At 52.0% G+C, this 20146-nt stretch overlaps 5 protein-coding genes across 5 annotated transcripts; 2 read left to right on the top strand and 3 right to left on the bottom strand.

Moving 5' to 3' along the window:
• Nucleotides 1–1337: 1337 nt before the first annotated feature.
• SAPIO_CDS8890 (uncharacterized protein) lies at nt 1338–3723 on the bottom strand (the record flags this gene model as incomplete). Its single annotated transcript, XM_016790419.1, has 5 exons — nt 1338–1596; nt 1662–1773; nt 2073–2846; nt 2920–3112; nt 3595–3723. The coding sequence occupies 5 exons, from the start codon at nt 3721–3723 to the stop codon at nt 1338–1340; spliced, it is 1467 nt and encodes a 488-aa protein (XP_016639722.1).
• A 475-nt stretch (nt 3724–4198) lies between these two features.
• SAPIO_CDS8891 (uncharacterized protein) lies at nt 4199–7806 on the top strand (the record flags this gene model as incomplete). The annotated part of the gene is made up of 11 exons (XM_016790420.1): nt 4199–4361; nt 4605–4618; nt 4677–5239; nt 5297–5404; nt 5474–5694; nt 6107–6751; nt 6818–7016; nt 7074–7259; nt 7460–7562; nt 7622–7720; nt 7786–7806. The coding sequence occupies 11 exons, from the start codon at nt 4199–4201 to the stop codon at nt 7804–7806; spliced, it is 2322 nt and encodes a 773-aa protein (XP_016639723.1).
• Nucleotides 7807–10788: 2982 nt separating this feature from the next.
• On the top strand, nt 10789–12766 carry SAPIO_CDS8892 (uncharacterized protein; the record flags this gene model as incomplete). The annotated part of the gene is made up of 3 exons (XM_016790421.1): nt 10789–11068; nt 11148–11402; nt 11472–12766. The coding sequence occupies 3 exons, from the start codon at nt 10789–10791 to the stop codon at nt 12764–12766; spliced, it is 1830 nt and encodes a 609-aa protein (XP_016639724.1).
• An 856-nt stretch (nt 12767–13622) lies between these two features.
• SAPIO_CDS8893 (uncharacterized protein) lies at nt 13623–18183 on the bottom strand (the record flags this gene model as incomplete). The annotated part of the gene is made up of 3 exons (XM_016790422.1): nt 13623–15529; nt 15601–17730; nt 17790–18183. The coding sequence occupies 3 exons, from the start codon at nt 18181–18183 to the stop codon at nt 13623–13625; spliced, it is 4431 nt and encodes a 1476-aa protein (XP_016639725.1).
• Nucleotides 18184–18747: 564 nt separating this feature from the next.
• SAPIO_CDS8894 (uncharacterized protein) lies at nt 18748–20048 on the bottom strand (the record flags this gene model as incomplete). Its single annotated transcript, XM_016790423.1, has 2 exons — nt 18748–19972; nt 20029–20048. The coding sequence occupies 2 exons, from the start codon at nt 20046–20048 to the stop codon at nt 18748–18750; spliced, it is 1245 nt and encodes a 414-aa protein (XP_016639726.1).
• Between the last annotated feature and the right edge of the window lie 98 nt (nt 20049–20146).

Consider the following 20146-nt stretch of genomic DNA (forward strand, 5'->3'; position numbering starts at 1 on the left):
TAAACCTAAAAAAGCCATAGGGGCTTGTCAGTCACATCCCAGAAACATGAGGGACGAACTGCTGACCTCAAGTCTACCAGCTCCACCGACAGCCAGGTATTTACCATCGGGACTGAAGCAAATGCAGTCGACAAGAAATTTAGGGTCGGAACTAATAATGTTTGCGTCAAGATAGTCAACTATTTTGTTTGAGCGGATGTCATGGATTTGAATCGCTCCGTCAATTTCAACGGCGACGTATTTGGCGTCATGGCTACAACACATATGAGAACTCCCGCTGAACATTCCGAGTGAAAGGACGATTCTGGGAGAAAAGTCGGGGAAGGGAGTCTCGGCAGTGCGGCTAGGATTATTATCTTTCTGCCCATCCATGCATGGCGAGGAGGTTTGGTGTCTTCCTATATCCTGGTTGGACATCTCTTGTACAACTTCGGCCTGGGTAGTTGAGGGGAGGTGTACCCCTTGGGACCTGGGAGAAAAGTTGCCGACATGACGCAACTTCTTTCGACGAAAACCCTGTTCGTGATACTTGCTGAAGTGGTTAGCTAGCGCCTGCGCAGTCGAGAAAGGAAGCCGGTAATGACAGCCAGCAAAGTTGCACCAAAACTTTTGCGAGTGATTTAACTCGTGTTCTCGGAGCTCCTGTTCTGTCTGGAAGCCCAAGTGTGCTCGTGGACACGGCGCCAGCGGGCAGGTGAAGAGTGCGGTTTGCGCTGCATCTAGAAAAAACTTGAAGTCTTCCCTAGAAATTCCAGGGTAGTATTGCTGACGAGAAAGCCACTGCACAATCTCTAAATACTTCGCGAGGACAATGGAAATTCCATCCGGCACGGGTACTTCAAGGTCCTGTCTTCTCTGCTTCACAACTTCTTCAAGACCCTCCTGAGACAGAGATCTGAGGCTCTGGGCCACTTGTGCTTTCAGGAGAGAGTTGCTATCAAGGAGGACTAATCTTTTATCCAGCTGCGTTGAAATTGGTTCGGACGCTACTGGAGGAGGAGAGTGTTGTGAGAGATAGGCTGCTAGCTTGCTTGCCATCTCATGAAACTCCGTATCGAGCTGGCCGTAGTTAGCCGAGGCCTGAGCTTGATATAAGACGTATTCAGTCCAGTACTTGGAGGCGTAATTCAACAGGGAATAGACTCCCCGCACGACCCGGAGCCGCTTCTCGTCTAAATTCTCCTCTTGAATGAAGAATCTCGCTGCAGACAACAAGAATCTCAGCGTGTCTAAGGCCTGCCGTCTCCTAGTCGATTCCTCGTCGATGGTTCCTGAATCTAGCAAATACCTGCTTTCTTTTAGAGTTCATTCACGTCCTGGAGATTGATTTTCTTTGCTTACTCCTTGACAGACACGTGGATGAAGCCGACGGTTTTGTCATGCCTTTCCTCGACCAAAGTTGAGCAGTCTTGGAGGAAGAAGTACGGGGCCAACCTCTCTGGGTTGGCAACACCTTCACTAAAGGTGATTGCTGAGAGAACTTCTAGCCTCTTGAGTGGGCGCTCAGCGAATGCAACCCAGCCTAGTACACGTTTGATCCTTTGGGTTGAAATAGGATCGAGCCCGTGAAAGATGCTAGACAGAATCTTTTCGTAACTGCAGGTCGCCAAGTCAACATCAACGTCATTTGGTTAGGGCCCACAGGGACAGGACTTGCTTACAAGCCCTTCAGCTCAGGGGGAAGCTCATCGATAGCCCGCTTGAACTCGCCTCCGGTCAGGAAGAGCTGAACTGAGATGAAATCTATTATAAGTCTCGCGTAAAGGAACATTCCTGGTTTTCGCCATTGTCAGCAAAAGTAGCCATCGACTTTAAAGAAACTCGAAACGAACCGTCAGCCTTCCGAGCTATATCATTCCCTAACTCAACAAATTCACTGGTACTAATGCCGAGTTGGCCCAGTCTCTCGGATAACGGCGGCGACTGTAGTCTTTGAGTGGTGTATACTCTGATCGAGTCCTGGATATGGTGTTTCTCGTTGCCAAGAAACACAACTGATCGCTTGCGAGCATGTTTCCTATCTGGCGCAGAGCGGCTTGAAAAAAACACTTTGCATGCAGGCGACCCAGAACCAGTTTCCTTGGACGTGATCACGTCCATCAAGGCAACGAGCCGAGCCAAGGAGCTCGGCTCGCAGGCGTCCAAGCCGTCCAAAATAATCCACACGAGCCCCCTTTCCTGGAATGACCCAGATACGATTGTGACGAGTTCCTGCACTGCGATCTCTAGAGAAGAGAGGGACAACATCTTTCTCTCAACGGCTAGAGTCTTGTATATATATGCCGTCGAGTCGTCGCTCCACTGCAGGAGCTGTCGGATTATGGATTTTAGGATTTTCTCATAGTTCGTCGAGGAGTCGTACAGGCTGTTGCAGAAATGGCGAACCACCATCCGCTCGTCTCCGACCCGAAACTTGGCAAGACACGCCGAAATAACACTCTTACCGGACCCTGCCGAACCATACAGCCAGATGGATCGAGTCTCTCCCTTATCGTGAAGCCAAGAGGCCACTTTGTCGTGCTTTAGCACCCAGCTGCAAGTTCCTTGGAAATCAAGAGCCTCGAGAAGCCCTTCCCATAAGGTTTTCTGGTCGGAATCGTCTATTTGGAGTCGCGTGAGAACGGCTTGGTATTGCTTATCGGTCTCTGATTTTTCCTCCTGTTCGATCCTCTCCAGGTTTTCAAGCCTATCGGACTCGAGTTTGTCCAAGATTGATTGGATGTTGGCAACGTTCAAGGCCATCGCTTCCTTATCGACAAGGTCAGCATGATACTTCAGGTCATCCAGCAGACTCTTGAAGCGCCTGTCAAATCGACCCCAAGTTGTTAGGAAGAACGTTCTCCATCCTATATTTTGGCAATGTCAGCATCCAGGTGGCCATTACGCTTGACTATTGGAACAAATAAGAGGTGATCGTACCATTGAGGGTAACGAACTTATAAGCACATTTGTGGAACTGGAGGATGTCGGCATAGAAGACTGCCAGAATCCGTTGAAATCCATGGTTGTGCACAAAGACAGTTCCCAGTAGTTCAAACCTGCTAAGTGACTCGCCGATTCTCGCATACGACTTGATCAGGACTTCGAACGCTTCGATGTAATCCGACGCAATCTGGTGGTTCAGTTAGAGTGGCTCGATATCGGGCGAGGTAAGGATGAAATAGAGAAGAGACGATCTAAGGACGAAGAAGGGGAAAGAAGGCAGATGGAGAAAAAGGGATAAAAGTAAGCAAGGGAGGGATGACATCCGAGGGGGAAACAAGAGATAGGAGAAGGAAGGAGAAGTCTGGAAGATGGGGAGGATCAATCAGATCGAGGAAGGATGACATAGGAGGTACAATGTTGACTTGACGACAGCGGGCGGTATCACCAGAAACAGAAACAGACACTGAAAGGGAACAATTGATAGCATACTTTTAGAATCAGCACAACTGGCGCCCATATCCAAGGCAGGTATGGGGTCCCTTGACACAAAACATCAACGGCTTTCCCATAGTGTGCTAGGCCCTTCAGGAAAGGCTCCAAACGATGCATATTTCGAAGAAGTCCCCTCGAGCCGAGTTCGTTCTCTATTCTCCGACATTCTTCCCGTACGTCGTTAATCGTCGTGTTGCGAAATCGGCGAGCATCAGATACGTTGACAATAGACTCAAAGTCTCTATACGCTTTTCGAATGACTTTGCTTGCATCTGCCGAGGGCGGGCGGGCCAGTGCGAGCGACATCTTGTCCGCGACGAACCGAGCTTTGTCTAGGAGTGAATGGCAGTGGTATTGGGGATTATTCCTGATCCTCAGGGATAGTGCAATAAAGGTGAATATGAGGTAGAGAAATTGGTGGTAGTAAATGGGTTCAACGCCCGAGGTTAATGGGAAGGGAAGATTGGTATGGGCCGCGAGCAACGAAAGATGAGGTAGCCTGGTCAGCCAAGCGGTTCGCCCAACGCCTTTGCTCTCTCCAATGAGCTTTGCTAGAGCCTTGCAGCAGAATCTTCTCCGCTTCCATCAAGCCCAGCCACCATTTCCTGGGAAATAGTGTGGGCTATTTTGCGTACCGATTGATGGGGCTGCGACCAGACCCTGTCGACTGTCAGAGCCTGATCCAGCCCTTTCGGCCACCAAGTACGGTATTTTTCTCTCTCGAGCAGTCTCACTTGAAAAGTCTTCAATCTCGAGAGGAATTACCCATATTACGGCCATCATGGAGACTTTTGCGGGGGGTAGTGCGCCTCCTTATAAGAGAAAACGCGTGGGTGACTTGGAGCCCTCGCAGGAAATCGCCTCGTATAGCGGAAGGTTGGATCATCGGCCTTCAGCCACGCTCCCCGGTGTTTCCTCACTCTTGACATCATTACAAGTTGCAGGTGAAACTCGAGAACTCCAGGTTGGCCAAGGCCCATGGAGCACAAATATTCCAGTTTTCCGGACTCAAATCCCTTGCCCTTTGGTCCAAGAGCCTGCCACACTTCCACTATTGAATAGTTATCACCAGAGGGATGGGTTGACGTCTCCATGGTCCCAAACGGAGTCTCTATCCTCCTCAGTCACCCTTCCTCCAATTTTTCCCAATCCTGGATCCTTACTGACGCTCGACCCCCACGAAATAGTGTGTTTTGGCGTAGTAAGTTAACCATGGCAACAGAATATGAAAGTTCCGTGTTACGTGCTAACTTTCAAAGGTTGGAGAGGTTAAGGGTAGATGTGAAAGGCCGGAGCTTTTGGACTTATCTAAACCCGTACGAGTGGTACTAGAGTCGTCGGAATTGTTCGTGCTAGATGGAGAAACGAACATTAAAGGTCACATTGCATCGGACTACAGCTTTATGCTAGACAACCTGATCAAGTCAGACCTTGAGCTTCACACGACCTGCAGTTTCGACGCTGAGAAGCAGGGCAAAGCGGCATCGCGAAAGACTGGTTTACTTGCCTGCAAACTTGATATCGCCGTATACGGTCCTCATGCGATGCTCGGTGAGATTAGGGAATGGTTCGAGGGAATTGAAGTATACCTTCAAGACCCCCGAATCTGCCTTCGTGATGCCAAATACTGTAACCCCCAAAGGCTCTTCCCTTCGAGTCTTGATGGGTGTGCGATGGTATCAAGCGTCGTGAGCCACGCGTCGAGACGTCACATTCGACTTAGGGATATTACGGATGATGACTTCCTCGACAAGTATCTTGGCTCAGAAATTGTCCTGGAGGAAACTGACCAACCGTCGGCAGTTCGAACCTACCTAAAAAGGTGTGTAGTACACTCAGGCGGCCCGACTTGCACTCATTAATCTAATCTAAAGTAAAGGCACCAGAAGCAAGCTCTTACCTTTATGCTTCGCCGTGAGAAAGGCTGGGCGTTCCAAGGCCCCCAACCTGACCTGTGGAGTATCGTGGATAATGCTAACGGACGGTTGTGAGTGTTGGCCTCCCGTTCCCCTTGATATCTTTTCATTGTATGTCTTCCCACTCACTTCCAATGAAGTTACGTCAATGCCATATCCGAGGCTGTTACCGAAGACCCTCCTCCTCAACTGTATGGAGGCATTATTGCCGACCCCATGGGCTTGGGCAAAACGCTCACTATGATCGCCTTAGCCGCCACTGACCTACTCGACAAAAATCCATTTGATTCCTATTATGAGAGTGAGAAGGACGATATCGAGCAGACCGTTGATGCCACCTTGATCATTGTGCCCCCTCCACGTTCGTAAACTGCCCTCCCTCCCCTTCTCCAAACACCAACTTTGCGCATGTTCGGTACGAATGACATTGGCTTAGTTCTCGATACATGGGAGAATCAAATTTCAGAGTATGACTACATCTCATATAATTTCCAGAACTATAGGCTGATGTTTCGTATAGACACGTTTTCCCAGGCGCCTTGAGTTGCCGACGGCATCACGGAAAGACAAAGTTAACGGATATCCGAGACCTCAACTCTGTTCACATCGTGCTAACTACATTCCATACCGTCTCCGCGGAATGGAGCTCTAGAGGAACTTCCAGTTCTCTTCTTTTTTCAACGAAATGGAAACGAGTCATACTTGATGAAGGTAATTTTCGTTTCCTCCTTCTTGCCATCCAATACATCTCATTGCTGATTTCCTGCCGTTAGCACATATCATCCGAAATGAGAGCTCACGAATGGCGAAGGCTATTTGTAGCCTTGAATCCACCCACCGCTGGGCAGTTACTGGAACTCCCATCCAGAACCAGCTGGATGACCTCGCGACTCTCCTCAAGTTCATCGGCGCGTATCCATATGATAAGAAGAGTCGTTTTGATTCAGACATTTCAGACTACTGGAAAGAAGGGGAAGATCAACAAGCTGCGACAAGACTTCAGAGACTTTCGTCTTGCCTTCTCCTGAGACGGCCCAAGGCAACAGTGCAGCTGCCTCGGAGGCACGACACAGAGTGGCCTGTCGAATTCACCCAGGCAGAGAGAGTTGGCTACGATCAACTGAAGGACCGAACAGCAATGGCAATTGACGAGGCTCTGAAACAGGCGCATCGAGTCAGCCGGTCTGGTGCCTATGTGAACATTTTGCAGCAGATCGAGTCGCTTCGGCTATTTTGCGACCTTGGTCTGCATTACCACTCGAGGCATGAGGATGGTTCACTCGCGTCCAATACTGCGACACCCTGGGCAGCTATTGCACAGCAAGCTTTCAACAGAAGCCTTGAAATGGGGCCTATACTGTGCTCACAATGCCACTCCGTTATAGACTCGACTCAAAGTCTCTACGACGACCCAACGAGTCAACAGAAACCTCTCTTCTCCCGGTGTTTGAAATTCGCATGCGCAGAATGCGCGTCGAAACTAGCTCAACGAGGTGCTGGTGCTTCTATGGACTGTGGGCATTCTCCGCCTTGCCCGGCCGCAGCTGTATCTACCAGCATATCCGCCATGGAGGATATTCCTGGTGAACAAACTAACAGCCTGGCTTTGCATCAGACGGAGTTGCCGTCAAAGGTATCCGCGCTCGTCGCTGATATTCTTGCGCAACCTCGCGATGTAAAATGGTAAGTTCCACCACCAACTTGCCTAATCCAATTTCTATACTAAGTATTCTCACCTAGCGTCGTCTTTTCGGCTTGGAGACTTACGCTCAACGTCGCCCAAGCTGGCTTGGAACGTGCGGGAATCGGCTGTCTTCGGTTTGATGGCAAAGTGGCCCAAAAGGATCGCAACGGGATCATTGAGCTCTTCAAAACTGATCCATCGAGGCGGGTTTTGCTGCTGACACTTTCGTGTGGTGCTGTTGGGTAGGTCACACCACCATGAATGTCGTTCGGAGATGGCTACTACTACATTTGTTCAAGGACCTGAGATCTCTAACTACTCTCTCGACTAGCTTAACTTTGACCGCGGCATCTCGAGCGTATCTTATGGAACCTCACTGGCAAGTTACCTTCCAATGCCGAATGACCCCCTGCGGGTATTAACAAATCTATCATTGATGTAGGAATCCTACACTCGAAGAACAAGCGCTGGGACGAATCCACAGAATTGGACAAGAGAAAGAAGTCACCACCATTCGGTTCTTTATACGCGGTTCGTTCGAAGAGGTATGTCGTGCAGCGAATGCCTTCATTGCGACTGTGCGCTAATACTTTTGGTTTGACAGCATGTCATGGATGTCCAGCAGTCCAAGAAGGACCTTGCCAGGATCATTCTTTCACCACATGAGGGAGGGGCAACGGAAGATAGTCTTGAGCGGCTGCAAGTAGGTTTCTTTTCCTTCTCCTTTCCTTACCTACTGCGCAACACGACACTGACATGCACGCATAGAAATTACGCTCCTTGCTGTAGTCTGTGAATGGTGGCGAGGGAGAAGATGGATAGCGACGGGCCGGATGGACCCGAAATCGACCGTTATTTTCGAACAGACATCTAAGTGTATTGTTTCACATCTGCATGAGACATGAGATCAATCTTCTGCTCATATCATCGCACATAAATCCGGACACGAAGGGGAAGTCCACGTTGTGCCGCGCGCATATCAACGCGAGTGGGTTGGACGATGAGTGGGGAAGAGTTGGAAAGGCATCTGGATTGATTCGATGAGATTGATGCCCGAGGCAAATAGGTTGCTACTTCACGATCCATCCAGTCATGCAGTCTTCGCTGTAGACTGCAGTGTACAACGCATGCATGCGGGTGTGGGTTGTTGCGACACGGTGGACTTTGTGGGGGTGGATTCTTCAACGGGCAGAATCTCGCATTCTCACATTCTCACCCGGCGGCTTTTTTTGGTTCCCAGGATGACGAGGGAGGGCTCTGGGTGATCCGGTGATCATCTTGGAGCGATCTTGTTTCTATTTTCTGTTAACCGCTGAATTATTATTATTGTTTCCCCTTTTTGTTTTTCCATTTCAGCAGTGCATTCTTAGTGCGCCGGGAAATGAAATGGCGATCTTGTGGGCGAGACGCTGGCCCGGATTGATGTGCCTGTGATAAGAGGTGCTGGGCGCGTAAGAGTGTGCTAGGATTAGGATGTGATGATACTGGGAGAGGAATTGTCCGTACGCGCCGTGGTGGTCACGATGGGGCTCAAGGGAGATTCGGATGCAGAGGAAGAGAGACCAGGAGTGGTAGGGCGCATCGGAGGCTAGATCTGGATCGAGCGGACTGGATCAGCATGCTTAGGACGATCGAGAGAAGTGGACCTTGGTCGTATGTGACTTCCCAAGTCGGAATGGCTGCGATTATCGTGGGCCTCTCTCTCGAGTTTCCAAGCCAGGCGGTGAAGTTTGGGCTTTTGCGCTCCAATCTATCCACGACGGATTAATTTCGCCTTGCCGACAGCTTAGCCAGGCTTCTCCGTCGATACGAAAAAGAGATAATATCCATCACCGAGAAGCGAGGTTCTGTCCGGTGTGCAAGACCACAGCCCGTCGACGACTTAATATTATCCGATCCGCAGCTATTCCCTCCATCACGTCCCGTCTGCCGTCTGTGTTTCCCTTTGGCTAGGCCAGGCCGTCCTCTCTTTCCCCTCACCTGCTGTCTACTTTGTCTTCCCGCCGCATCCCTGAAACGAAGCACAGATGGTGGCAAAGGCTAAGCATCCTGGGAAGTCTGATTGGCCCTCCTGTTTGACAGGTTTCCCCATTCGGAAAATTCCCATTAAGATCCAAGCCCGTGTCCGCGCCTACAAGGGCAGAGGTACAAAGGTACTGCTAACGGCGAGCCATGCTGTTGGGCAGCGGCAGAGGAGCCCTGTCTGTGCCTGTTCCCCTTGTCTCTCTCGCTCGCTCTCTTCTTTTCTGGCCACACACATCATAGGATTTTGATGAGTTTTCAGGTACCGCAACCAGACGGCCAGGGTATTTCCTCTTCCCGCTCGCCATCACATCCCCAGGTACCCAAAGAGGGAATAAGCCGGCGGCATAAGGAACTAAATGACGAACGTGTTTCGAGAGGGCGAAGAGGGACCGAATGGGCGGGTGCCAGGTTTTTTTCCCTCTCTCTTTTTTTTACGTCCCCATTCTACTAAGGCTGTAAGGAAACGAAACGAAACAGAGAAATGCGGGAGGAATGCGATGAATGCCTAATCCAACAGCACGATTGGGGACAAGTTTCTTCTTGCCCCCATCGCCCACTCATCTCTTTTTTATCGCTCAACACTTCTTTTTTGCGACCTAAGGTTTGCGCTCTCCACCTCATTCGCGAGAGGGAGGCAGCATTGCATTGGGAACCACGATTGTGATAGGCTGGTGACGTGCTGGGGGGCGGCTCCGTGGCACATGCTGGCTGGGGCCCTGGATGCGTTAGGTTCGGACTGGGAGGGGGTGTCGATCGGGCAGCTTGACGATGATGGATGGTGGATGGGTTGGATGGGTGACACAGCCCTTTTTCTGCCTGTCAGTCTCTTTTTGCTTTTTTGTTCCTACTCTGCGGGAGGGTTCGGCAACTGACCCGGCCGGGTGATGGGGTGTGTGTTTCTGTGTCTCTCCCTGTGAGAGAGTGTGTGTGCCATTGCCATCCACATCACAGGGTGATATCATATTGAAGAAAAAGTCTGGGGTCTGGCTCAAGGCTTCGATATACAAGAACCCTGGCTTCCCTCCCCCGCGGCCCCGACGATGCCATCTCTTCGTGTCCTTCTTTTAGTCTTTCTTTTCTTCTTCTTTTTTTCACCAACCCAAACAGATCATCTTAAAAGTGTAGACGTTTCCCCCAATGCCCCATCACGTTTCCTAGACTTTTCTTTTCTTCCGTTTCCTTCACCCCCTTCCCTAATACACTTCCCTTCCCCCTTGCCCTTACTCTTACGTCCCGTTGAGTCGGTGACGTTTGTCTGTCTACATCTGCTTTTGAAGGTCTGGGACCGGTCTCCCTGTTTGCACACATCACCACAGTTGTCTCGTCCCCATCCCCATCCCCATATCTTCCCCTTCTCGCCCCTTGGTTTTGTATTCGAGTAGACCTGAAAAACACAAAAGAAGAAACATCATACGTGTATTATCTTCGTATCCTTGCTTCACCACACTTATACACTTCATTGAATTTGCCCTCGAATCGCCCCGACGAGACTGGATCTCTCTGATGAACAGCACCTTACGACATTTCCACGAGATTGACTGACCCTGTACACTCCGAGCCATCGTCAGATTGTTACACTTAACAACGAAAGCACAACCCCCCGTCTCCCATTTTATATTAGCTCTTCCTTTTCACCTTTGGCTTAATTACTCTGTTCCGCTTCTATTCTCCCCTAAGGTTGCGTATCCAAGACCGGAAACCATAAGAAGGAAGAGGGCACACCCATCTCGCGGCAACTTGAAAATCATGGCACATCTGCTACATTATTTCCTCTCCTCCTTCTTCTTCCTGTTTCTCTTGGTGCCCTCTACGGCGCTGAGGGTAGCAACCGGCTCACCCTGCGCCTCTCTCTGCGCAAACGACGATACCCCCGCTTCATCAGCGACGAATTTGTCGAGCGTGCCGGTTTGCGATGATGGGGAATTTAGCTCGGACCCCCAGGGGCAGAAGATCCAAAAGTGCTTGGCCTGTCTAGAGGAAAGCACTTTTGTGAATGGCAACGAGAATGACCAGATGTGGTTCTTGTGTAAGTTTCAAAAAACAAAGGAGTCGAACTTGGCGGTCTCTGGGACAGTGTAGTTGTATTAACGGCGGAAAATTGCTAGATAACATGAGATACTCCGTCGGTTATTGCATCTTGGGTCTTCACAACGCTACTGGCGTTGGTTCCAACCCATGCCAAACTACCACAGCGTGCGGCGCTCTTCAGGGTTCACTTCTGGAAGATGATGTGAACCCTGAAAACGAGTCGCAGTATGGGTACTGTGAGTCTGGAGGCCGGCCTGTTATTCCCTCGGACGAGTTTTCGCTTTGTCTTGCTTGTGTGCGCACGGGCGGCACTCATGGGTATCTTGCAAACTGTATGCTTCAACGCTTTCTCCCTTCTATCTCTTGTTGTCCTATATATGTGTAACTCACATCCTCCGAAGTCCTCATCGCGCTCGAGGCTGGCTGCGATCAAAAGCCATCGCCTGGTCAGAAGCTCTCCCTCAATGACACCATATTCACAAACACCACCATTCACCGCCTCGAAGTTGCGCCCTCCAAGCCGGAAGACGACAACTCAGGACTCCCAGCTACCACGATTGCCGCAATCGCTGTTTCAGCTGTCGTCGGGATCCTGCTTATTGCAGGGTGTGGCTTCATCCTATGGCGGAAGTACTTCAGGAACCGCGAGGGGAGGAACTCCAGCGAAAAGAAATTCACAAAGGGCTGGATAAAGCGTACCAAATTTGGAAATTTCGGCGGAAGAAAGACGACATCATCTCTCGACTTCCGGTGCAGGACGCGTGTTACTCCCCTCGCGTCTAGGTTCGATTTCCGAGGTGTAGGGCTCGAAGAGGATGATGTCCCCGCCGTGAGGAGCCCCGACATGGTCAACGCGGATGAGAAAGCCGAGCTGAGGAACCAGGAGGAGGAGAGACGTCGCCTTGAGGAGGAACGAAGGATGTATTTCGTGCATCCCGGCGATGCTCTAGGCTCTAACCCGGTTCTTGCTCAGCCTCAGTCTACCACCAGCTCGCCAAGCGCGCAGTACCCTTACCCTCCTCCCCAGCAGCCCCTCCCTACACCACCGACTTCTTCAAAACCATCCCAAACACGCACCGTAACAACGACTCCCTCGTCCAACACCCGTCCACCATATACCCCCCCTCTCCGTCCCCGAATGGGTTCCCTCAACGTCGTAACAACAACGCCGCCCACCTCAAGCCCACCACAGTTCCCCCGCTCAACGCACTCCTCCCCGCTACAGCGCCACTCTCCCTCCGCTCACTCCACGGCAACCCCATCCTCCGCCACATCCCAAGCACCGCTCCTCCCCGTCAAACTCTTCCCACCGCCACAGGCCGCGACGGCCTCCTCCAACAGCCCCAGCGAAGCCATGGGCCCCGTGGTCCGCTGGTTGCAAGAACAGCGCGTGGCGAGGGATAGCAGAGGCGGGAGCATTAGGGAACGGTACCAAGACGATGAGAAGGCGGCTGCGGAGCGGAGTAGGAAGATTTCTTCGCCGCAAGCTACGAACTGGACGCCCGTCGATCGGAGCGCGGGGGCGTTCCAGACGCAGAGGGCCGAGTATGAGGATCCCGGGAGGCAGTGGGATATAAGTAATGTGAGGGGAGGAAACCACAGGACGCAGCATAGCCGGAGCAATGCGCGGTTGATGGGCCAGCCTAGCGAGACGAGGATTTTACCGACAAGTTTTGCGCCGCCGCCGGGGCAATGAGATTGGAACCACTCCTCTTGCTCTTGAATTTTTTGACTTCACTTCTTTACGTTCTTTTTCCTACCTTTTCGTCGCTCTTTTTCCTTCACATCTCTTTACCAGTTTGATTCTTTCCCTACTTTCATCTCTCTTACACGACCGTTTTCCTTACCTCCCCTCTCAAGTCTTGTACCTCTTCTTTTGTTTCCAACTTACTTTCCAAGGAGGGTAAAACAAATCAAGGCGTTTTCACGGACCGGTATGTCAGGTAATGTAGATGGAATAATGGTCACCTTGATAGCATACAAGCGGAGTTTCTGGGACTGGGATTTAAAGTAGAACAGAAAAACGAAAAATGAAAAATTCAGGAAAGTTGGGACTGTTGGAGTTGGAGTTAGGGGGTTTGGATGGAGCATCTAGTTGATATATACCGATATCGTGTTGGCCTTGTTAATATACCCTTCCTTTCGTCTACGATTTTCAAGTCCCATCGAACCTATGCCATCTCTTGACAGAACGTAAAATTGAATTTCCATGACAGTCATTCCAGGCAAGAACGGAAAAGTAAAACGCGAAATGGGAAAGAAGAGATGTTGAGCCGGATCGAGGACTGACACTCCAATCCTCGAACTCGCCGTGATGTATTTTTGAAGTCCAAGTACTCACTCCATAATCTATGGGTATTTTTCATAAGAAAAAAACGCAAAAACCAAACTTGCAATCCTTCACGCCATCGACAAAAGAAAAATGAATATAAAGGTCCTTCCCGGCGAACTGCCGCAGAAGGGGCCAAACACATAGGCGAAGACCAAATACAAGGAGAAAGAAGCCATGCCCTTAAAAATGAATCCATTTATCCCTTCTTCCTTCTGTCCCCTTAATGGCCCCAAGGCGTTCCGGGCCGACTAGACATCTCGCTTTGCAACCTCTCATTCTGCTCCTTGAACCACCCGGTCCCTTCCTCCATCTCCTCCCTAAGCCTCCTCATCTCTCGAATCGTCTTCTGCGTATCGAGTAAGATCCGCTTATTCTTCTCCTGCTCTCCTTCCTCCTCCTCATCGTCACCTTCATCACGGGCCTCGCCCGCCGTCCTCTTGCGCTTCAACGCGTGTCCGAGTCCCTCTACGCCGTTGACGCCGGACACGCTAGCATGCGGCTTGTGCGATCCCAGCGAGCGGAAGTCCTCCTTCGGTCGGGGGACAGTCGTTCCGTCCATCGTGGCGGGACGAACCTCTGCATCGGCGCCGGCGTAGGCTACGCGGGGAGTCTCCGGAGGCGGCATGCCAAAGTTACCGAGCTCGGGGAAGCGCTTCCCTTCGTATTTGATCTGGTCGGCAAGATATTCGGGCAAGGCCGAACCGTCTGGCATCGTGACGAGGCCCATAGCTTTGAGGCGCCAGCGGCTCGACACCCGCGATAGGGAGGAGGTAGAGCCGTCTTCTGAGGGCGGGAGGGAATACCTTGACCTCGACCGCGCGATCGTCTTCCGCAACGCGCTCCCCGAAAACTCCTCGCGGAGCGCCCGTGTCTTGGCTCCGCCGCCGCTAATGCTGCTGACACTGGCGGTGCTGCTGGTACGAGGTCTGACGACCTTGCCGATGGACCTGTTCACGGAGTCGGCAATGCCCGTCTTGATCTTGTGCATAAAATCAGGCATGCTCGACTTCCGAACGGGCGAAAGCGGCCCGGGGAGAGAACTCCTCCGTCCGACGATCCTCGCCGCGGCGTCTCGCTCGTTCCTAACTCCCGAAAGCACGCCACTCGCAAGAAGCGCCTCCTCAGCCTCCTCCCGCGAAGAGAGCGACCGTTTCCGGAGTAGTAGCGTTTTGAGATCCTCGACGTTATCCAGCTCCGCCGCTTCCAGCGCCAACCTCCTCTGCGCCCTCTCCGCCTCTTTCTTCTGCTTGAGCTTCTCGACCCGCTTCGATTCGCGGTAGGCTCTCATCTGCTCCCGGTCGCTGCGACGGAGAGCGCTGGCCCGATTCTGTCGGGCAGTCTCCCTCCATCGATAGAAGTACTTGACGCCGAGGCTGTAGGTGCGGAATTTGCGCGCTTCGGCCCACGACTTTTCATCCTCCTCCTTGCGTATCCGCTCTTTCTCCTCTCGGACGAATTGGCCAAAGGCTTTCCTCACAGCTTCTTCGACGGCGTACCGTTCAAACTCATCCATAAGCCCGTGATCGCCCGAGACGAACCACTTCGTGAATGAGGTCCATTTTTCTTCTTTTGTCGGAGCGGCTGGAGTAACAACGGCTGGTGGTTGCGCTGCAGGGATAAACGCACTTGGCTGGCTTGGTGCTGACACTTGGGGGGCAGCGACGGCCTTTTCTATAGTTGGGGCTTGCGGCACCTTGGGTGGTACGGATATACTTGGCGAAGGAGCGGAAGGAGGCTTGAAAGCAGCAGCCGGAGTAGCGCCAGGCGCCGGGACTGCAGGCGATGGCCGTGGCGGAGGAAATGCGGGAGTCGGAGGTGTAACTTTGATGGTAGGCGTGGTGGTTTCGGCAGGCTTGCTCGGCGCAGAACTGAGGAAGTTAAAGGGGCTGGTGCTAGGCTTGTTCCCGCTAGTTAGGACAGATGGGGCAGGGACTGCTGCGGCTGTGGCACCTAGAGTCGGCGTTGTAGTCGGTTGCGCTAGTTTCGAGTCGGCTGTGGGTTTAAATGTGAAAGTCGGTGCAGGCGTGGGTGCAGTGGTTTGCTGGGCGGACATTGCTTGGGACGGGGCCCATGTTAAACTAGGTCCAGCACTAGGTTTCAACCCGGGCTGCGCAAAATGAGACGGCGCTAAGAATAGAAATGTTAGCATACATACAGCGGGATCAGATATGCGCCTGTTCTTGGTTGAAGTAACGAACCTGTTGCGGGCACAGTTCCCAGGCCACCGGCCCCGGCCGGCGTCTTCTGCAGAGCAGCAGGTGCAAAAGTCGGCGCTGCGGCTGGCTTTGTAGCTGGAGCGGTCGCCGCAAGTTCACCGTGGGTGGTGGCCGTTTGGGTAATAGGAGCAGCAAAAGGTGAGGTAAATTTGATGGGAGCCGGAGCAGGCGTGAATTTTGATCCTTCAGACCAAGATGAGCCAACAAAAAGTGAATCTTCGTCAGTAGCGCTTGCTCCATCCTGGGGTTTTAACGAAGTATCTTCGGATACCGTCTGGTGGATGACGTCCGGGAGAGAGTGCGTGCCTCTCTTCTTCTCAACTATGTTTGCGGAGTATGTATGGTGTAGGCGGGGGTACTCGAGACCTTTGCCATATTCGAGAATAAGATAACTTTTGTTCAGATCGTTGGGGTTATTTGCATCCGGAGCGAAGTCGAGACCGTGTAACTTGGCAAACTCGACCGCCTCCTTAACTGTATCGAACCGGAGGTAAGAGTTCAAAACGGATGCCGTGATATCCTTGGGGGTTTGTTTCGGTCGAGAGAAGGCCTTCTTTACGGCTGCCAAGATGGACCGGCGAAGTTGACCGAAATGGATCTCGGCGAAACAAGCCATGGTGTAGGAGACGCTCGGATCTTCCACGATGCGGAAGAACGAATTATATGCGCTCGATGCCGCAAACGAGGGCGCTCCTTTCAAGGGCCCGTGGAAATCCTGCGTGTTCTGAAGGGCTTCGACGAGAGAAACCGCCGTGCGCACCTCGTCCGAATCTCGCCAAAACTTGGGATCCCATTCCCTTTGCACGTTCTCCAAGATGTCGGGATGAAAGGCTCGGAAAATCAGCTGATAGGCTCGAAATTCGGCCTCGTTCTCGCACGTAATACCTTCGGCCTCGCAGTCGCTGTAGGCATACATAAGGGATATAAGTGTCTTGCCTAGCTGCTCCACCTCTTGCTGTTCGGAAAAGTCCTCAGGCGTATAACCCTCTTGAGCGAGAAGATGAAGCGCCGTGACGTGGAATCGCGCGATGGTCTCCAAGCAATAGACTTGGTCACGCATCTCCTTGTCGTTCATGGACGAGAAAAATGCGAAATCTCGACGGATGGCACGGGTACGATCCCATAGGAATCCATGAAGGACGGGAAGATTATCGTCGAACTCCAAGAGGTCGTCGATTAAATAGTCCAACGTCCGGCGAAGGGCTGCAACAGACCGGACATCCATCGGTAAGGGCGCCTCCTGCCCAGCGGCTGATCGAGCCAGCTTCTTTACCATCCTGGACGTATCGGCGTACGAGGTGGCAGGGTCCTTCTCGGCCTGCTTGACGTCGAACTCGGTAATTCGGGTGATCTTCTCGAACTCGGGGCACATGTCTTCGCATATACCCTTAAACGGGATGGCGTCCTCCAGTCGTTTCCGATCCTCCGGGTTGTCGATAAGACCGGCACGTATCAGAGACGCGCGGGCCTTCTCTCTATATTCCTTGTAATCCTCCCTGAACTGCATCATGGCATTCTTGCTGGACGGCTTTCCAGGGTTAGCTGGCCAGGCGGGAGGACGAATGCCATCCCTTGCTAGTTGCGCATGCATCTCGTTCGCATATTCGTCGCTCGACTTTTCGTGAATATGTGAAGGGTGGTTGTTGTTAGATTTCAAAGCAAAAGGTGGCGGTGGGCGTTGTTGTCGGTTAAATCCTTGGGAGCTGTGTTGTTGTTGCTGCTTCGCGGTTCGAGATGGGCCTTTTGGTGCCTGCTCATCAAAGTGAACCTTCTTCCCGTGCCCGGTTGGCCCATTCGCTAAGGCACCTTTGATTGGGCCATACCCATTCTTGGGCGCTTCTTGGGCGCCACGAGAATTGCGCGCTGGACCATCGGGGGTCGTCCCTCTTCTGACTCCATTTCGTCTTTCAGCATCACCCCAATCCCCTTTGTTTCGCTTAGACCGCTTCGAGTCACCTCCTGCATCCAACTGTTCGGGGCCAGAAGCTGCGCCGAATGGCTTGCTCGATCCAAACTGTGTGCCGCCGAATGTAGGTTTCGCTCCGCTGTTGAGCTTCGTTGTCGAGGGTGCAAAGGGGCTCGCCTGGGCATTAAGAGCGGTATTCGGTCGGCCTAAAAACGTTAGATATAGACTAAGGGACCGCACACGCTACGATTTTTTTCCCGGTTACCTTGATTCGAAGGCATGCTAAACGGCGAAGGAGATCGATTCGCTTGCGGCTGCGAGGTCGCGCCGAAGGTGCCCGTGTTTTTTGCGGAGAATAGAGATGGGGAGGGTGTCTGAGATGTCGTCTGAAAAGGATTTTTTACTTCAGGGGCCGTGGTCGTAGTAGAAGTCGTCGCGAAAGGATTAGATGGTGCGGCACCGCCTGACATGGCGGAGAAGGGGTTTGGGAGACGGCCATTTCCATTTCCTTGGACGCCCGCTGTCGTCGACTTCGAACCGAATGGCGTTGGCGAGAAAGATAGGGGTTTCGAGGCCGAGGAAAACGCACCGCCGCCGAAGACAGAAGTCGACTGCGCCTGGGTGGCGGCTGGCCAGCCGCTACCGCCAAAGGTAGACATTGTCTCCTCCGCCGACTCTCATTTGTTGCGGATTGCGACACGCGGCGATTGCTAGAAGAAAGATGATAGAAATAGGAAAGAGGCGGAATAGAAAGTTTTGAAATAGTTTTTGGTGATAAAAAGGTGATGTTGTCGAAGTAGAGATGGGCGAGTCTCGACACGCTTCCTTGCAGAGGGAAGGTTGGGTTGTGTTGTGAAAAGAACGGTCGTGATGCTCCCACACAGAAAAGAGCTTTGCACGATCCATACCTGGAAGCGCCCGGTTTGGGTAAGGCTGGCGCTGGGGAGCATGGCAAGACACAGCTTGGGCGGGGCCCTGGAGAAACAGATTTTCCGAGCCATTTTGTCACGTGATATAGGATGATTCGCGCTCACTACTAACTGTAGTCACGTGGTATCTCCTACCATGGGGTCGGCTTCATAATTTTGTTTGATGAGACGACAACCCGTTTCCCCAGATCGACAGCTCATGGGGTATCAATTTATTCTCATTAAAACATTGAACAAGTTCTAGCTTTTCTGACCTTTTTGTAACCTAGTCATCATGAATCTCATAACAGCTCCCTATCTCCGACCAGGAATCCTCGCCGGACCTAATCCCTTTCTTATCTCATCAAGCTGATCAAGTCCGCTCTGGCCACCCTTCGACTTCTTAGATGGTCTCCTGCCCTTCGAGTACCCCGCCAAGAAATCATCCATGACATTATCAAAGTCGCTTCTCAGAGGGCCCTGAACGCTCGACGCAGTAGAAATCTCGGAGACAGAACCCAGGTCATCAAGGTCGTTTTGGTACCGTTGCTCAAGTTTCTCGTAGCGAGCATCTAGGATGGTGAGCTGTTCCGTTCGCACAAGCGAGGACGAAGTCATGGAATAGCTGGACGCGTTGGTCAAGGCACCCTTCCGCTTCTTGCGGCGTCCGCCATTCGTGGTTGTCGTCCAGGTGGACTCGAGCACAGAGCCGGTGATGCCCCCCGTCGGCCTGCCACTCTTCTGATCTTGCTTGAACTTTTTGAAATCTTCCATCCAGTTTTGGCCTTGCGCTCCGTTAGCCCCAGCGCTTACGAGCTCGGGCACCTCGTCTGCTTCCTCGTCTTTGTACTCCCTCGTAGGCTTGGCCGTGTGGTCGGACTCCCAGCCATCGTCGTCATCGTTGGGATATTCTTCGTTAAATGCGGTTTCTTCGAACTCGTAGTCATCGATTTCTCTCCCATCCTTCGCCAATTCTTGAAACAAGTCATCGTCCTCATTGTCGACAAACTCCTCATCCTCCAGTGCCTCTAGAACCTCGCGTAACCTGGGGTCCATATCGGGTTGGAACCCAGCGATAGCATCCGGGATATCTTGTTGCGCCTGGTAAGAAACGTGCTGCAAATTCTTCGACGGCAGTACAACCTCGTCCAAGAGGTCATCCGCCTTGTTCTCCAGATCCATCTGCCGTAGAGCATCCTCTAAAGACATCTTGTTCTTCCCCTTGTTCTTGTTGCCGCTCGAATTAGCCTCAACGAAGACGACCTCGCCCGGTCCTCCGGAGTTCAGGTCACGCAAATGTTGCATATAGTCATATTCGGTATCGTCAAAGTAAACGCCGTAGTTCGCAGCCTCGCCTTCATTGTCTCGGATGCTCTCGACCTCGGAGCCAAGCTCTGAAGCCAAATCACCTAGCGCCTTGCTCTTGGAACCTTTTGTTTGGGTAGGGTTAAGCACCATCTGCGGCGCAGACTCGTCGTGGATGAGGGGGTCATTTTGAGGTCTGTGGACGAGCGTAAAGTGCGTCGCTGTTTTCTTGTCTCTGTGGAAATATCAGTTTGCTATCAGTACGGGCCCGGGACTTCGGGTGAAACTGACATCCACTTGCCCTTGGCCATCTTGTGCAGCTTTTGGCGGAGGAATCAAGTTTGATTATTGAAGGTAATCTTTTGTTGCTCGCAATCTCGAAGTCGGATGCGTCGGTTAAGAAATGGGA

The sequence above is a fragment of the Scedosporium apiospermum genome (genome assembly GCF_000732125.1).
Source record: "Scedosporium apiospermum strain IHEM 14462 chromosome Unknown SEQ_SAPIO_0132, whole genome shotgun sequence".
NCBI lineage: Eukaryota > Fungi > Ascomycota > Sordariomycetes > Microascales > Microascaceae > Scedosporium > Scedosporium apiospermum.